The following is a 17,654-nucleotide window of genomic DNA, read 5'->3' as shown; positions in this document are numbered from 1 at the left end:
TCCTACATGTCTTTGCTTCTAATAAGCTCTGTTCACCTTCTATTTTTAAGGTTTTCTTGTGAACCCAGATTTTTCCACCGCTATTGTTCATACCATTCCAACACTATTAATGTGTTGATATTTGACTTTATTTAGCAACTCAAGAAAGATGTTTTAATAAGTGTGAGCTAGTCTGCCGATTGCTGCATACAAAGAACAGTGGAATTCAGGCCTGCCAACACACTTTACCCTGTGTTGGGAAAGACAAACAAGTCAAGAGGTATCTTCAGATGGTGTGATGGAGCATTATAAAGGATGAGTGGGAGCACCAGGCCTATTCGAAGGGGGTCAGTGAAAAATTCTGGAAGAAAAGTTGAGTCCCTATTGGACTCCTGAAAAAGTGTGCAGGCATTAGCCAGGGGAAGATGAATTTGAAAGCATGGGGAAGACTTCTCAAGGCAGAGGGAGTGGAATGTGCTAAAGACATGAATGGAAAAGGTAAAAGTGACCTTGGTGCATTGAAAAATTGGCAGTACCCTTAATGTATTTATGTGATTTATACACAGTTATATTCCTTACTTAATTTAAATGAGCAGATTAGGGCTTGACCTGATTAAAGACATTGATGGAAATAAACTTATCTCTGATTAAATGAATTTGTTGAATGAATTCATGCACGTCCTTTGCTGTTTGACAAAAGCAAAGAAGTCATCAGGCTTAATGTGTATCCCCAACATGCCCCACTCAGAGATTTTGTTGCCTTGGGTGATTGATATTCCTGTGAAACTCCCTACCAACACTAGTCCTATAGAAAGGAGAATAAAGGCATCATTCCTCATATGCATTTTACTCATGTATGTTCTACTGAAGGTTTGCATGTGAACTTTTAGATTTTTAAGAAGAGTATGATAAATATTATAGCAAAACTTATATTTAATCATAATTTTACAGCTTAATATTTTGTCATTTTTGTTTCTAGTTTCATATTTTAAAAGAAATGAAATGTCATGTCTGTAGCTTTAGTTCTCTAGCCACTGTCCTAGTCCCGTCCTCAGGTCCCCAAAAGACCATTATTATGAGTATAATATACACTCTTCTTTTCATTCTCTTTAGCATAGTTTTACATACAAATATGTACATCTTCAATTTATCGATTTTTTTGATGTGATTTTTAATTTTTATTTTGAAGAAAGTCACAGTCATAATATCATCTACTCTATATATTTCAGTGTGTATTTTAAAATTATGACTTTTTAAACACACTAATGATCACAACTTAAAAGTAATTCTTTATTGTTTAAATAGTCAGTTTTATTTTCCCCTAATATTGTCTCCTAATATTTATTTTACAGTATATTAAAATGAGGATCCATCGTTTGGAATTGATTACAGTGTCTCTTAACTATCATATATCATACAGGTTATAAGTCTTTCCCCTATTATGTGCTAGCTCTTTATTTGTTCAAAAAAGTATGTCATTTGTTCTATGGTTTTCCAGTTTGGAATTCACTGATTTTATCCATGTAGAAACTTTTAACATGTTCTCTGTCTCTCTATTTCCTGCAAACTGGTAATTACATCTATAGGCTTGATCAGATTCAGGTTTTTTATTTTAGATACATAGATGGCTTTGTACTTCAGGAGATACTTGATGTCTGGTTGTCTCTTTTGTTCATTAGAAGTGATTGATGGTTATTGCCTGGATGCATTATTTCTTTACGAGTTATAAAACGATTCTATCCTAATTTTTTCCCCTGCTTTTTATTTATTTTTTATTGATCATAGATGTGTGTTTTTTGGGTGTCTGATGTCATATGGTAGATATTCTTATGCATTTTGTTTTGTTTGTTTGTCCATGCTGCTGAAGAAATATTTAAGGAATTCCTTGTAACTTCTGTATTGACGTTTCACCTTACAGCTCTTTGGCCATTTATCATTTCTACTGTTGATGGACATTAGGTCGTTTCAAAATTTTGACTAATGCAAACAAAACTGCAAGGAACTCCCTTGTAATGATCTCGTGGTGTACATGAGGCAGAGTTTCTCCAGAAGTTGAATATTTAGGTCACATGGTCAGTTTATTTTAAATTTTACTAGGTGCTGCAAATTCTCCTTTACTTTTCCCAAATCCTTGTCAATACTGAATGCTGTCATATTTGTGTGTGTGTGGGGGGGGGTTGCCCACTGTGTAAAAGCTGTCTCGTTATTTTAAATTCCATTTTCACAATAACGAGCACATTTTATTTTTTATTGACCTTTCAGATATTTTTTTCTACAAATAGCCTTTTAGTATGTCCTGGCCATTTTACCATTGGTATTTTTATCTTTCACATAGTAATTTCTAGAGCTTCTGTATGTAGCTAGAGTACATAATCCTTGATTTAGATGTTGCAGACAGTTTCTCTCCATCTCTCTTTGTTTATACATATTTATTTTTTCATTTGCTGAAGAAAGAAAATCTAGCACAGTGTTTAAGAGTCAAAGTGGTGGCATCAAATTACCTGAATTCAAATCACAGGTCTGGAAGTACTTAGCGTTGAAACTGTAATCCAGTTAAATTTGTGCCTTTGTGCCTGAACGTTCTCAAATGTAAAATGGGGACAAAAAATAAATCTACCTTGTACCTTCTGCTCAGTTTTGCTTTGAATCTAAAACTGCTGTAAAATAACGTTAATTCAAAGGAAAATAAAATAAAATATCTACCTTGTATGGATCCTGTGAAGGTCTAAGGGGTATGACTTGTAGACCCTACTAAAAGTGATTCATACATCGAAGTGCTTGCTTACCTAAAGTTAGTTATTGCTTCCTTCAAATATAATTTGAGGTTTAACATAGTTGAACTTATATATCTTTTCCTGGATTTGGATCACATGGATATTCTGAGGTATCTTTCTACTCTTTCTAGGTTTTCTGCTTCTGGAAAGGAATGGTGAGGTTTGCTGTTATTGCTATAAAGTAATAATAGCAGAAGCAGCTGCATTTATTGAGTACTTTCTATGTGTCACACACAGTGCTGGAATGTGTATACACTTAGTATAATTTCTTATCCACCAAAACTCAACAATGATTATGGCCCCATTTTAGAAGGGAGAAAATACAGGTTTAGAAACATTAAAATAAAATAGCTAGCAAATAAGAAGGAAGATTTTAGAGTAGCTCTTAACCAATTGTTACTTTCTATTTGGGGAGAAAGAGTAAGAGTCAGACTTAGTGTCATATATTATAGCTGTAAGAACCGAGAACTGGGAGGTGACAAGTTGATTCCTTGACCATTTTTTTCATTAGGACACTTCACCTCTCTGGGCTTTAGTGGCCTTTTAAATAGAATGAAAGAGAAAATGTGATCACTAAGATTCTTTCCATTTCTAAGATGCTATGGTTCTCAGAAAAAAAGTTACACCACAAAAGGTGCTCTGTGCAGTGCAATTTAAAATGACAACCTAAATATGCAGTATCAGAATTGAATAAGTAAATTGTGGTACAATCATTTGGTGAGATAGTATGCCACCATTTAATTGATAAATATAAAATTTGAAGTTAAATGAAAGTATTCTTTTGATACATTCTTAAATGGAAAAAAAAAGTATTCTATATGCTTACACTATGTAAAATTATGCATTCAAAAGTATAAAGATATACAGTCATTGTATAATAAAGAATTTGGCTGTCTTCATCCTCTGTTCTTGAGAGGTAACTTCTAAAATCTTGGATATTCCTAAATGATAAGAGTATCTTCATTGATCATGCACAGCTTAGATCACACCTGAATTTTTGCTAGTGAGATGATGTAGGATGGGGGTCGGTCACCAGAAAAATTGACTGTACGATTAAAGGACTGGGCTTTGAACAGGTAATGTCAGTCTGACCTCCAGGGAGGGGAAAGGAGCTGGAAACTCAGTTTAGTCATATGGCCAATTATTTAGTTAATCATGCCTATGTAATGAAATCCCAATAAAAACTCTGGACAAGGCTTAAGTGAACTTTTTGGCTGGAAGGGTGCCAAGAAGGTAATGTGTCCTGATTCTGTGGGGAGAGCACATTGGCGGCTCCATGTCAGGATTCTCCCAGACTTCATCCTATTGGTCTCTCCATTTGGCTTATTCTGATTTGTATCCTTTGTAATAAAACTGTAATCATAATTATAGTGCTTTCTTGAGTTCTGTTAGTCATTCTAGCAAGTTATTAAAACTTCTGGGGTTATGGAGCCCCTGAAGTGGTAGCCAGTTTATCAGTAGTGCCAGTGACTTGGGGACTCCCAAATTAGTGACTAAATTCTGAAATAAGGACAGTCTTGTTGGGGACTGACTTCTATATCCAACAAATGACTTCTATATCCAACAAAACACATGCTCACGAATATTTATAGTAAACTTAATTATAATAGGTTCAAACTGAAAGCAAATCAAATCTCTACCAACTGTAGAGTTGACGAACAATTGTGATATGGTCATGCAGTAGAATACTATACAGCAATGAATAAGGGAAAGATACTCTAGACACAAATGCTGAAGGAAAGAAACTAGATACCCAAGAATATATACTATATAATTACATTTTATAAAGTACAAAAGCAGGAAAAATAATCTATGCTGATCTCATAATGGTAGTGATCACTAGAGGGTATTGACTGGGTAAGAGGAAGACCGGGAGCCTTCTTGATTTCAGAAAGTGTTCTACATCTTTATTGGGATAGTGATAACATGGGAGCATGCGCATGTTTTAAAAAATCAACTAATGATACACTTAAGATATATGCACTTTTTTATATGTAAGTTATATATCCATTAAAATAGAGAGAAAGAACAGCAGTTGCAGATTTTTCAAATGGACAAATTCGTTGCAGGAGTGAGATTATTAAGAATGTTTTTATTAGTATTTTCTGATATATGAATATAAGCAATATAAACACACATTTTACTAATTCATAGTTGGTCTAATAAATCTACCAGGGTCTCTACTCGGTGTCACTTAATTCTACAGAGTCACAAATATCCAAGACAGTAGATATCACAAAGCTTTATTGTGGTGCCTGAGGAAGGCAAAGAGGCAGAGTGGGAGGCTGTGGGTATTAGCTGGCTCTGCCTCTTACTATTTGTATTATTTTAGATAAGGGGCAATGAGAGCTCCTCAGTAAATTGTTAGGATAGAAATAATGCTTAAAAACAAAAAACACACTCTAAGTGCCCTTAAGTGTATGTAACCTTTAGAGTTATTGTTACTGGTCATTGTTACATAGAAATACCAGCTGGAAGAGACAACCTTTATATTTCTGGACTTCTGAACTTCCTGACATTTAAGTTCTTATTCTCTGATTTTAAAACCGAAATCCACAATAATAATAGGAACAGAGAAAGAGGCGATCTCCTAGAATAGGAAATGTAAACCCAGGTTAAGCCCTTTCCTGTGAAAATACAGCAGGCGTCCTTAAAGCAGGTTCAGAACCTTGTGCTGCAGCAGCTCTACCTGAGGCTGTGCCTGGTACACTTATTTACAAATCAATTTAGCAGAATGCCCAGAGGGGAGGTGATGGAAAAGCTGGGTCTGAGATAGAAATGCAGAGATCTTTAAGCCTGAAATGAAGAAAAACATATTCATTTGGCTTTAAATAAGGCCATACTGAGTTTGAAATTGAATTTTAGTCTAGAGTTCGGGTAAGCATATCAATAAGTAGTGCATCATTCTTCACTTTTGTTTGTTTTAGGGGATTGAGTATTGTTTTTAGAAAATTTGAGGTTTTGAAATATTCTACTTTAGAAATTAAATAAATATGTCTCAAAATATCATGTATATTTTACCATTTCTTTCAGTTTTTAATTTACTGATACATGGGATAAGTTTTATGGACCTGATTTTTATGTATTACATTTTTAGTTTATGTCTTTACTTTTGTGCTGAAGGCTTTACATTATATTCATATTTCAATAATGACTTTATTTTTCCAGATTACTATTTTCTAAACTGCATGCATTGAATCAGGCATGCTAAATTTAAAAACAAATAAAATGACAAAAGATTAGGTTATATTATTTTAGAAATTATTTATTTAAAATATTTTTATTATGGGATATCTCAGAGAATTTAATATTTTATGATGTACCGTGAATACCTAGGTTGTAAAATCTGGATTTTTTACAATTTATTTGACCCAAGAGCCCCCATTTTTTCATGCCTACACACATTGGCATCTCTTAAAACTGATCTTGTAGAAAAAAAAAGACAATGATAATATACATACACACAATAGATGTGATTGTTTTGACAAATCAGACCTATTTGTTCATGGGGAAAAACCCACATGTATGGCTTTCTCTTTGAACAAAATGTTTGATTATAATGGTAAATAATGGTATGTTTAGATAAAATGATCAAAATGGCTATGTGTCCCCTGAGTTGATAGTAGATGCTACTTTTAGTTATATACCATGTGGATTCGTTTAATTGACTATTTAACAACAGAACTGGTTATTATCTAGATATTGCCCTTTCATAATTACTTGTTGTTAATGGATTTATGTATATTTATAGATGTATATATTAGAGAGGTGAATGTGATTTATGTTAAGTAATAAAGGCATTAGACATCATTTTTTGTACTAGATTCCTGAAATGATAAAAGATAAATAAAATACTTTTTGTTGGTGTAACTTTTGTTTTTAAAATATAATTCAGTTGTGTTTTTTTTTTTTCCTAAGTATACTGGGAAATAAAATTGTCTCCAAAGAAGAATATACAACTTTGCATTGTAAAATTTGATTTTATAGTCACAGTGATCAGAACATCATTCAATTCAAACAAAAGAATTAAATCTAGAGACTATGTCATATTTGCATGGGGTCTAGTTCCAAAATACCTCCTACACAAATTTGGATTGAATGTGGCCATTGCTTTCTCAGTGTTATTGAAAGACCAAAATAATATACTGCTCACTAATATATGATAAATACTCAACACCACATTTCAGAAAGCATCTTTAATATAAATGGGTTGTTCATTTTTATTTCATTGTATTATTTATTGTAAGAGTACTTCAATATTTCTAAATGGGTTATAGACATAATTTACCTAATCCCCTGATAGAAACGGGCCCCATTTATGCACAGAACAGATGCAATATAACATGACAAGACAATGACTTCTAAGTTAGTGACCTCTTTCTGCTTTTAATTTTCTTTAGCTCTTGGCTGAAAGGGAAATTATTCCCCAGTGTTCACTGTAATTGTTGTCATAGAAGCATTATGATGGCATGTTTAAAATAGTTTAAGAGTGATCCTGGGAAGCAGAATTAAGGCTTTTGAAACAGCCCAGATTCACAGATTTGTGTGGCCTTTTCAAGCTCTGAGCATTATCTGTTTTGGAGCTGAGGAAATTGGAGAGGTTGAGGGAGGGAGGGAAGGATTGAGAGAGAGGGAGAGAGAAGAATCCGATACCATGCCCTGTGGCCTTTCAAACTACTCTCTGGTAGTACATCTAACCTAAGGAAAAGAGATTGTAATTTTAATTTAATTTCAATGTTTGAATTAAGACACTGGAAATAAATTTAGGAATAAGCTTTAGATTGTATATTAAGACTTGAAAAGATTATAGAATTTACTGGAAATAATTCAAATGTTCATCAACTGACAAATGGGTAAACATATATGGTGGTGTATCCATAAAAAGGAAGACTACTCAGCAATAAAAAAGGAATAAGCTATTGATATTGGCAACAACACGGTTGTCTCTTAGAAACTTTATGCTGCATGATAGATGCCAGACAAAAAGACCACATACTGTATGATTCCCTTTATATGAACTTCAAGAAAATGCAAAAATACAGTGACAGAAGGCAGATCACTGGTTCCAAAGACAGGGAGGTGAGAGGCAGGAATTGATCACAGAAGGGCAAGAGGGAACTTTTCCAGGCAATTCAAATGCTCTATTTGATAATTAGTATTACTGTGTATATTTGTCAAATCTCAACCAATTCTACAGTTCACACTGGTGAATGCTATTGTATGTAAATTACACCTAAATAAAACTGATTTAAAAGGGATTATGGAGAATTCACTAGTAAGTGCGGAGGGGATACTAGAACTTGTTAATACCTGGAAGTGATCAGAAAACTCTTGGATAGCTGAATTTTATCCAGAATCTGGGCCAGGATTAAAATCAGAAAAAAAAGTTAAGTGATAATGGAAGAAAAAAATGATTACATGACAACTTCTTTTTGATCTTTGTATCTGTTTAATATATAAACCACCTAGCCTAGTACTTAGCTAATAAAAGGCACTTAATAAATCCTGAGTGCTACTATGTTTATTGTTGTTACAGCTGTTATTTAGAACACTACATTAAGAGTGTTCTACCTTAATAGCCAACATGTATTGACTTGTTAATGTGCCCAGCACTGACTGTGCTAAGTAAATTTCATGAATTACCACTTTTAAACCTCATCGTAATTTTATGATATAGAGACAAATACTCAAAGAGGTTTCACAAATATTAAGAAGCAGATCAAATTTTTTTCTAAGAGTTGAGAACCACTGATGTGGACTGTAGGACAGAGCTTGGTGAGGAGACATTAAGTTTTTTAGAGCTGGGTTGTTGCCATTGTGTTTTGGGTGTCAAATTGTCCTGTCCTGAGAAAATGGGATGGAAAGAAATAACTGATGCCTGGCCCAAGCTCTTTGAACCTCAAATAATAAGTCTGTAGGGTCACAGTATACTGGATGAGAAATAAGTGGTTATTGAATGGAATTGATAGCTCCATGTATTGGAATTCTTAAAAGCAGAAAGTGTATGCTATGTACTACATTCTCGATGTAGAAAAGATAACAAATTGCATAAAGTTAATGTTGGATAATAGTGTATAATTTACACTCAGAGCTGATTGTCTAAGTCTATTTTGTAATATATTTGGGGCAATGGTGTAGATACACTTTTGTGCAAGATTGCTGGCATTCGTAATAACTCAAGTTTTGATAAACCTTTAATTATATTTTAATATTATCAAGCTGAAACAATTGTTGATCCTAAATGAGAAAAACATTACACAGACTCTAATGGATACATTTATTATTTTCCTTATCATAGCGATCTTCAAGCTTATTGTTTCCTATTTTTCAAGAAAGTAGAAATGCTTTTTCTTAGAATAAAAATGTTTTTTATGATGTGAGCAATAGATTGAAGCTGTACAGATTGGCTCTTTAATGAAATAGGCAACATTCCAATGGAACTGACAAGCTTTATTTCTATTTGTTGTATTTTTTTCTCCTTACAGATGGACCCGATTCAGAAAGCTGTAATAAATCATACATTCGGGGTTCCTCTTCCTCATCGAAGAAAGCAAATCATATCATGCAACATTTGCCAGTTGAGATTTAATTCTGATGTAAGTTTATCATTTAGTATACAGTAAAAAAAAATGTATTATGCTGTTCTAATCTCACAGGAGAGATTTCTTAAACATTTTTCTCCAATAATAGAGTATGTCAAAATTTAAAGATAACATTTTAACTCCTTAGGTGCTTTAATTTTGGAGTTTATTATATTATGTTTGGTTGTTTACTGTAGAAAAATCACACATCTAATTTTATATACTTGCCATTTATGGTATTTTTTTTTAGTCTTTTGAGAATGCTAACTTTAGGTAGTATACTTTCTTTTGGGAAGTAGTCAAATTTATGACCAATGGAGTTTTCAATAAATTACACCACTGATTTAATTCCCAGATCTTATTTCATGGCCAAATTTGGGCTTTGTAAATACTTTTTGCCTGCTTTGCTGGTGTCCAATTCTCGATCAGCCCTTTCGTCCTTAATTATATTTTTGTTAGAGCTCTCAACTTGCTGTTCTAGAAGTATTAGCATTTTAGCAGAGGTCTTAAAGAACTCAAAGCACTCAATCCCCTAAGGAATTAAACTTAAGTGGAAAACAGAAAGAGACACTTGTGGACCTGGTCAGTGCTTTGCAAATTATTCACAGAGAGCTATTCACATCTTTCATACCTTTTCTAAGGATTAGGATGGGCTCTTGATTCATCGCAGTGAAGCTAATGTCGGATTGTGGCCAATCTGAAAAATCCCCTAATCTGGTTTGGTGTGGAGTTGGTCCTGAGAAAAACAGAAAAGAGGGGGAACGTTGGCTTGGAAGAAATAGAAATTGAACTCTAGGCAAACAGAGGACCCCACACTATCAAAATGACTCCTCCAAGATGCCATTATTTTACCCTAAATTGACACAGTGTTGAGATGACCAAACAGATCTGGATTCTAGAGACTGGTAGGCCTTCTAGGATTTACTTTCCCTGGGCAAGTAGGTCCTTTGGGTGCTCTGGGTTTGAGGATAGCATATAAGATAATCAGGCACAGGAAATAGATGTGTTGGAAATAAAGTGTTTTTTTCTTCTGTGAGAACATTTCATTTTGTATAAAGATTGCTAATATGACATCGTACCACCTACTAATATAACCATTAGGTAATTTTATAACATTCCTTCTCTTGGCTTAAAAAAGAGAAGAATAGATTGTCTGCATAATACCTGAGTGGTATTTGCTGCTACAAGAAAGAATACAGTAAACATGCAGCATTTTATTTGAAGAGGTGTTTCTTGATGTTTATTTTGTTGTTTGTTTTTTTTTTAATATTGAGCGCCTTGATTTGATTTGAATTTCAAGAAATTTATCATAGTTTATTAACAAATAATATTTTCAAGTAATCAATATTATGCAGTAATCTCTTCCAGTTGTATAAAAAAAAAGAGGAGTCCGACATGTTGACATATAAATAAGAGTCCTGAACTCAATACAGTTGACCGTTAACAACACAGATTTGAACTGCATGGGTCCACTTATATGTGGATTTTTCCCAATAAATACAGTAAATATATTTTCTTTTCATTATGATTTTCTTAATATGTTTTTCTCTAGTTTACGTTGTTAGAAGACTATAATATGTAATACATCATACAAAATACGTGTTAATCGACTGTTTATGTCATTGGTTAGGCTTCCAGTCAATAGGAAGCTTAGTAGTTAAGTGTTTGGGGAGTTAAAAGTGAGATGTGGAATTTTGACTGTGAGTGCATCAGTGCCCCTAATTGCTGCATTGTTCAAGAGTTAACGGTAGTTGTAATTTTGATCATTTTTAAACAGTCACCAAACAATCATATGGTTCTCTAATTGTAATTTTAAATTGCTCCTTTTTTATTCCCTTTCTCTTTAAATTATACTGATATTTCACTTTGGAAATGAATATATAATAATACAAAGTCTCCCAAGAGCCATGTTGCCAGCTTCTTACACCTAATGGGAGACATTTTAACGTTCCTCCTGCCAACAATTTTACTGTCTGTATTTTCCTATGTATTAAAACTTTCTGTAAACTGGAAATCAGAAATAAACTTCAAGCTCATTGAATCTGATCTCCCACTAAATATAAGAAAACCATCTGCCACATCCGGGCTAGCTCTTTTGGTTGATTATCCCCAGTGATGGGTCACTCACCACTTTATGACAGTTTTTTCTTTTACTTTTTTTTTTGAGTGTTTCTAATCCTGTAGAGGGATAACAAAGTCATAGTTAAAGACTTTAGAAATATTGTCAGATATGCTTTTGAAAAGACGTATATATTTACATGCATGATTATTAGCATTAACAAAGAATATAGCAGTATAAAGATCATTTATATAATTTTCTAAAATATAATCTTATTTCCTTGGTAAGAAAGAATAGCAGTTTATTTTGCTAATAAAGTACCAGGGTGATATGGGAATCAATGCATATTTATTAGGGACAATATCATTGTCACAACTTTGCTTTCAGGTTTGTCTGGCATGTGGTCAAAGGAAAATAGCCAAGGTATTTGGAGAATTTAAACTAATCAGTCTGGGTCGTAATTAAACAATTACAGGCATGACCATTCACTGGATGGTTACTATGTTAATCTGCTACTATAACAAATTACCACAAACTTGGTAGCTTGAAACAACACAAATGTATTATCCTATAGTTCTGGAGGTGAGAAGTCAGAAATGGGCCTCAATAGACTAAAAATCAAGGTGTCGGCAGGGTTATGTTCTCTAGGCTATGTTCCTTGCCATTCTTTTCTAACTTCTAGAGAGGTAGCCCTTTTTCCTTGGCCCGTTACTCCTTTCCATCTTCAACACTAGCAATGGCTGATTGAGTCCTTCTTCATTTAATTACTGATTCTCACTCTCCTACCTCTCTCTTCCACATTCAAGGACCCTGTGATCACAGTAGACCCACCTGTACAATCCAGGATAATATCTCTATTTTAAACTCAGCCGATTGGCAATTATCTGCTAATTCCCCTTTGTCATGTAACATAACATATGCATAGTTTCCAGGGGTTGAGACTTAAACATCATCCTTCTGCCTACCACAGATTCTCATTTGGATGTTTGATTTAGGTTTGAATTGACTTTCATGGCCACCTGCATTTATCAATAGTCACCTAGTACAGTTTTGCAGTTTTATATAAACTGAACATATGAATTTGCTGCCCTCACATTTTTTCTTATTTTGAACTTAAATGTATATTCACTATGTAGTGCTGATTTTTTAAATTGAAGTTTTTTAAAAATCAGAAGACCCAATGTAATTAAGTTTATAAATGACATAGCAACATTTTAACTATGATTTGCAAATAAAACATAATTGTTGCAAAATTGAAATATAGGAGTGGAAATTATTTTAGAGTTTTTATTGAAAAATATTTCTGTAGCATTATTATGTCAATAAGGGAACTAAAGATTTGCTTACTTATCGACTGATCATATCTAAAAATATTAATTTTATATTACATATTAACTTATGAAATATTTGAAACTGGATACCAAGATCAATTGGATTTATCATCCATTTATTGATATGTAAGAAAATAATCTCTAAATAAAGAGAAAATATAGATATATATCATGCTAGATCATTTTAATCCCCCCCCCCCAAAAAAAAACCCTTTATAATCTTAATACAACTGCCTCTGCTCTTTTTAGGTAAATTTATCTTTCTGTTGCCATTCTTAAACCTAGAATCCTTCTGGAAAAGTAATACTATAATTCACTTGTATGCTTGGTTGAATCCTCTATCACATAGCAAAATATTTTTGCCTTATGAACCTTTTTACATTTCAAAACTTCTTCCCCTTCCAATAAAAATAATAGCTTGTAGTTCTTTTCATCTCTGCATCATGAAAATTCAATTTCCTTTTCCTCTAAGCTTTTATTTATTTTTTTAACCCTTCATATTATAAACTCTGTAGTTTTGTGGTATCCCATATCTGTTTCCTATATAGTACATTTTCCAGTTTGGGCTCTGCTGATATCTTTATAAATGTCAGATTATATTGCGTGTATTTTAAATCAGATTGCCTTCTCCTGGGATAGGCTTTTTTTTTTTTTTTAAACTGTTCTCAACATTTATATGAAACACACATGGTGTTATGCAAAAAGCTTCTAGTTAAAGACTGAAAGGTTATAATTTGCTCAATTATTTTATCAGCTTCTAAAAAAAGCAGAAATTGCTATTGACCTTGGCAAGTTAGTAAGTTTGCCTTTGAAAGACAACTTATGGCATAGATGTAAGATTATTAAGTAAGCTAGAGAATAATAACTCAATGACTGTTTATAGACTGGGAAATAAAGTCTCAGGCCACAAACTAAGGAATCACAACATTGTAGAATCTAAGAGTTACTGTGGTTAACGTCCTAACAATAGCATTCCATATGCTAGAGACAGAAGAAAACTTACTAATTGCATACATGGAAACTCAGGTACGGAGAATGTAGGCTGTTTATACAAGGCCAACTGGCCAGTAGCTGGCCTCACAGGGTCAATGTCTACTTCTTGGATGTTGCTGCTTCATCTGGTCCAGGTAGGGCAGCAAATCCATCCAGAAGTTCCACCGGATCCTACAGCACTGGCATGGATGAAGATCTGTGTATTCTTGACATGTAGCCTGTACCAGAGAGAGGGCCTTGTCGGCTCCTTCCCTTATGAAACTAACTAGATGTACTCAGGACCATTGTGAAAAATCATTCACAGCCCAGCCTGTGCCTCACCCATAAGGACTCAGGAGTCCTCTCATATGGCTTCACTTGTACTCGGTCATACAACTCAGTCATACACATGGTGAAAATGTAAGTACGAACGCAAATTACTGAACTAAAATACAGTAGCAACGTGTCCTTTATGACTCAGGCTATCAAGTATTAATTAGTTCAGAAACTGTTTGATAAACAAGAAGGAAAAACAACCTCATCAGGAGGTAACATTGCATAGAGGCCTCAGACCCCTCCACAGGGGGTTCCTTGGGATCATCATCAATATAATTGATATGTTTTCCATTGGTATTATAGAGTAGAAATCATTATTCTTGCTCTGCATTTTAGAACCCAGAAATGTAGTGAAACTAAGCAGTATATCTGAATTTAATTCATATCTCTGTCATAACTTTCATACCCAGATATGGCAATATGATGATGAAGATGTGAACAGGCATATTTTTTCCTACCAAATGACCAAACTCGATAATTAAACTTTCTTAACATTGTGTCTTATGACACATCTTTTAAGCATTTAAATCAATATTATTTGTGGGGGCTATTAGTTAAGGGAAATATTGCTTAGATGGAGAGAAAGACAAAAACTAACAGTTACTTGTATTAGAGTTAAAGAACTGTTCTTTTACTTCTTTCTACTTTTGTTTATTTTTCAAATTTTCTTTATAAGATGCTTAAGTTTTATAAAGAAAAAAAAAGAATTGCTGCATCTGCTATTATATTATGATTCTGATACTGTGTATTTTGTTCCCAACTATAAATTCCATTTTGAAGGACTTAATAGCAATTTTATAAATATCTCTTGCCTGTCTCTGACAATGTCTGCAGTCTCGAAACATGCCCAGGAGAGTTCATAGATATTATCATTGTCTCGTTCAGATTTCAGCATTTTATTATATATCTTAAGAGAAAGGTTAATAAAAATCTATGCATTGGGAATATGCATCTAACCCCAAACCTAAAAACGGTACTCATGGAAGATGAGTGAAATGGTATGAAAATCAAAAGATCATGAATTAAACTCTTCGTTGTCTAGATCTACCTTCTCTTAATTGACCACGTGTCCTTGAGCTCTTTATTGAGCTTACAGGGCCTATAATCATCTCATTTAAAATAACTAGCCCTTCTTTACATCCATGTTGTAAGGATTATAAACTACAACATGTAGGCAATTAGGATATAAGCTGTATGGTAAGGGTAAATGGAAAAGTCATTTTTATTTTATGGGGTAAAAATGCAGTTATAGTTGCTTTTTTTTTTTTTTCTCTGAATGGTAAATTACTTCTTAAGAAATATAAAGGTTTGAATATATCTTTTCTATTTTTAAGAAAAGTATTAAAAAGGATCTACTCTATGGAGTGTATCATACTTAGTGTATTTTTGTGTTAATTTGAGGTTCTTACTCCTGGTAAATCTTTACCTTTTACCTTTTAAAAACTTCAGTCACAACTTGTCCCTGGCAAAGCTGCATTTATTAAAAACTCTCAACTGCTTCAAGTCTATTGCTGCTGCTGCTAAGTCCCAAAGGATGTGAGGGACCCAGTTATAAATTAAATTTCCAGGCAGCTTTGAAACATCTCTTTCATAAGAGAGTGTCCTCTATTAGTCTCCAGGACTCACAGAGCCATCGAGGCCTTTGGCCTGGCCTGTGCACCTTGGCCTTCCCCCTGGGTACTTTTCTTCTTCAAAAGCAGTTCCATGACAGGGCTATTTGGCTTCTGTAAAAGAGGAAGCACGTCTGGGACCTGATGAGGTTTACTTGGGTTGTCAGGTTACCCCTGTATGAGGAGCCGGCAATGGAGTGTGTGGCGATGGACTGTGAATTGTGGCTGAGTTTGAAACAAGTACCCAGGATGTCTCTTTTGAAAGGATTATTTATATTTGAGTGTGCGTTTGGGCCATATTTCATCCCTCAGCTTCACTACCTTCTACTTCTTAAATGGAGCCCACAGCTTTGTCAGGAATTCTCAGAAAAGAAAACTTGAACAGAAAGACCAAGCAGGAAATATTGGGTCTGGCTGCTAGATATTTCAGGAGAAAACGAGCCATTCAAGAGCACAGGAATCTATTTAAGGAGTGTACTTCTTTGGCAGGCTTTTAAAAATAAAACTTCAACATTGAGACATTTTAAGACTCTCTGAATCAGGCTTTGATATTTCAGAGTTTCATTTGTAGATGGAATGAAGAGTGGGGACTGAGAAAAGAAAAATCTTTATAAAACAGTCTTTATTTCTCTGGGCTTCTTTCCTTCGTAAACAAATAAAAACAAAATAACAAAGCTCCCTTTTCTATCGAATTCTCCTAGACATGGAAAAGTTGACCTCAAACATTTAGAGAGAGAAAGTTAATTTTAGACAAGTAGATACACACATAATCCCCGCTAAACAAGGATAGGTTTATATTTCTATGGAGTGCTACAAGCACCTCAGAGAATTGTTGTATATTGGGACTTAGAGATGTCTAGGAAATCATTCTGTCCATTTTATAGACTATATAAATGGATAAACCAAAGGCCAAAATATTTAGTTGACTTTTTCAAGGTCTAAGCTATTGAAACAGCTGAAAGAACTGGGAACAAAGCTCTTAAGTTCCAGCGTAGCGCTTTTATTTACCATTTCAAGTGACAGCTCCTAAAGGAACTTTATTTTGAGACTTGCATTGGCATCTGCTGACAGTTTTCAGCTAAGACAATTGATCACTGAAGTTCTACACACAATGCAGAAGCTGATCAAGGTTCATACCAGTAGTACACTCATAGCTAGATTGCTAGTAATACAGATGCCTAAAATATGGAAACACATTTCACAATCGAGAACCACTGAAAGGGCAATAATATCGTAGTAAGAACTGAAAGGAGAAAAAGAGAACTGGTGCTGAGCCTATTTCATCAAATGCCACCTATTAAATGCAGAGATTTTGAGGAGAGGGTTAAGTATGGGCAAAGCATAGGAAAGAATGTGATGTGGAAGTTACAACCTGGTGAAGTAAGAGGTATGTTTCCAATTAAACGAACTAAATGTTGTCCACGTGTCCCCAGAAGATGTGGCGAGGAGCTTATTCATGTTAGGAAAGCTCTGTAGGGCTTAGATATCACTTAATAAATGTTGACTAAAGAAGTGAATGAAATGCTCAAGACAAGAAACATTGTTCTTTATTGCCATAACAAGAAAATGAAGGTAGAAACAGGAATCTCTGAGATGATCTGACTTTCAACTTCACTGAGAGTATTTAGAATAATTGCTGCATTTTGATAAAAATGGAATTTTAGGTTGCCTTTCCCCTCTGTAAAGCAGGACATATATATCCTCACTGACTGGTTCCCTAAAGCCTAAAAATGAAAATTCACATGACCTGAAAGGTGAATATAGTGAATAAGTGAAATTAGACTTGAGCACAGCCTAGAAACTGCTGCTTATGATTCTGAAAGCATGCCACATAGTGACCTCTGAATTTTTGATTATTTAAAAAAAAAATTGGCATAGTTATAAATCCCCAGTTTTAACTTTATGATTATACCCTGAAGATTTCAGAGCACGGCAGCAACCTACCTCATCACTGTCTGACTAATGAAGCCTTTATTTGCCACGGAATAAAATCTTTGATATAACCCAGTTGC

The 17,654-nt window shown here is 34.0% G+C and overlaps 1 protein-coding gene across 3 annotated transcripts in view; it reads left to right on the top strand.

Moving 5' to 3' along the window:
• Positions 1-17,654, top strand: part of ZNF385D (zinc finger protein 385D) — a 721,959-nt gene that overhangs the window by 592,199 nt on the left and 112,106 nt on the right. For all 3 annotated transcript variants that reach the window (XM_016158249.2, XM_016158250.2, XM_016158248.2), the window contains one exon: positions 9,239-9,349. In XM_016158249.2, the coding sequence (XP_016013735.2) occupies positions 9,239-9,349 (111 nt within the window). The remainder of the gene's footprint in view (positions 1-9,238; positions 9,350-17,654) is intronic.

The sequence above is a fragment of the Rousettus aegyptiacus genome, unplaced genomic scaffold (assembly GCF_014176215.1).
Source record: "Rousettus aegyptiacus isolate mRouAeg1 unplaced genomic scaffold, mRouAeg1.p scaffold_m13_p_4, whole genome shotgun sequence".
In the NCBI taxonomy this organism is placed as follows: Eukaryota; Metazoa; Chordata; class Mammalia; order Chiroptera; family Pteropodidae; genus Rousettus; species Rousettus aegyptiacus.
The sequence above is the reverse complement of the archived record's forward strand: the minus strand, read 5'-3'. Positions and strand labels throughout refer to the sequence as shown.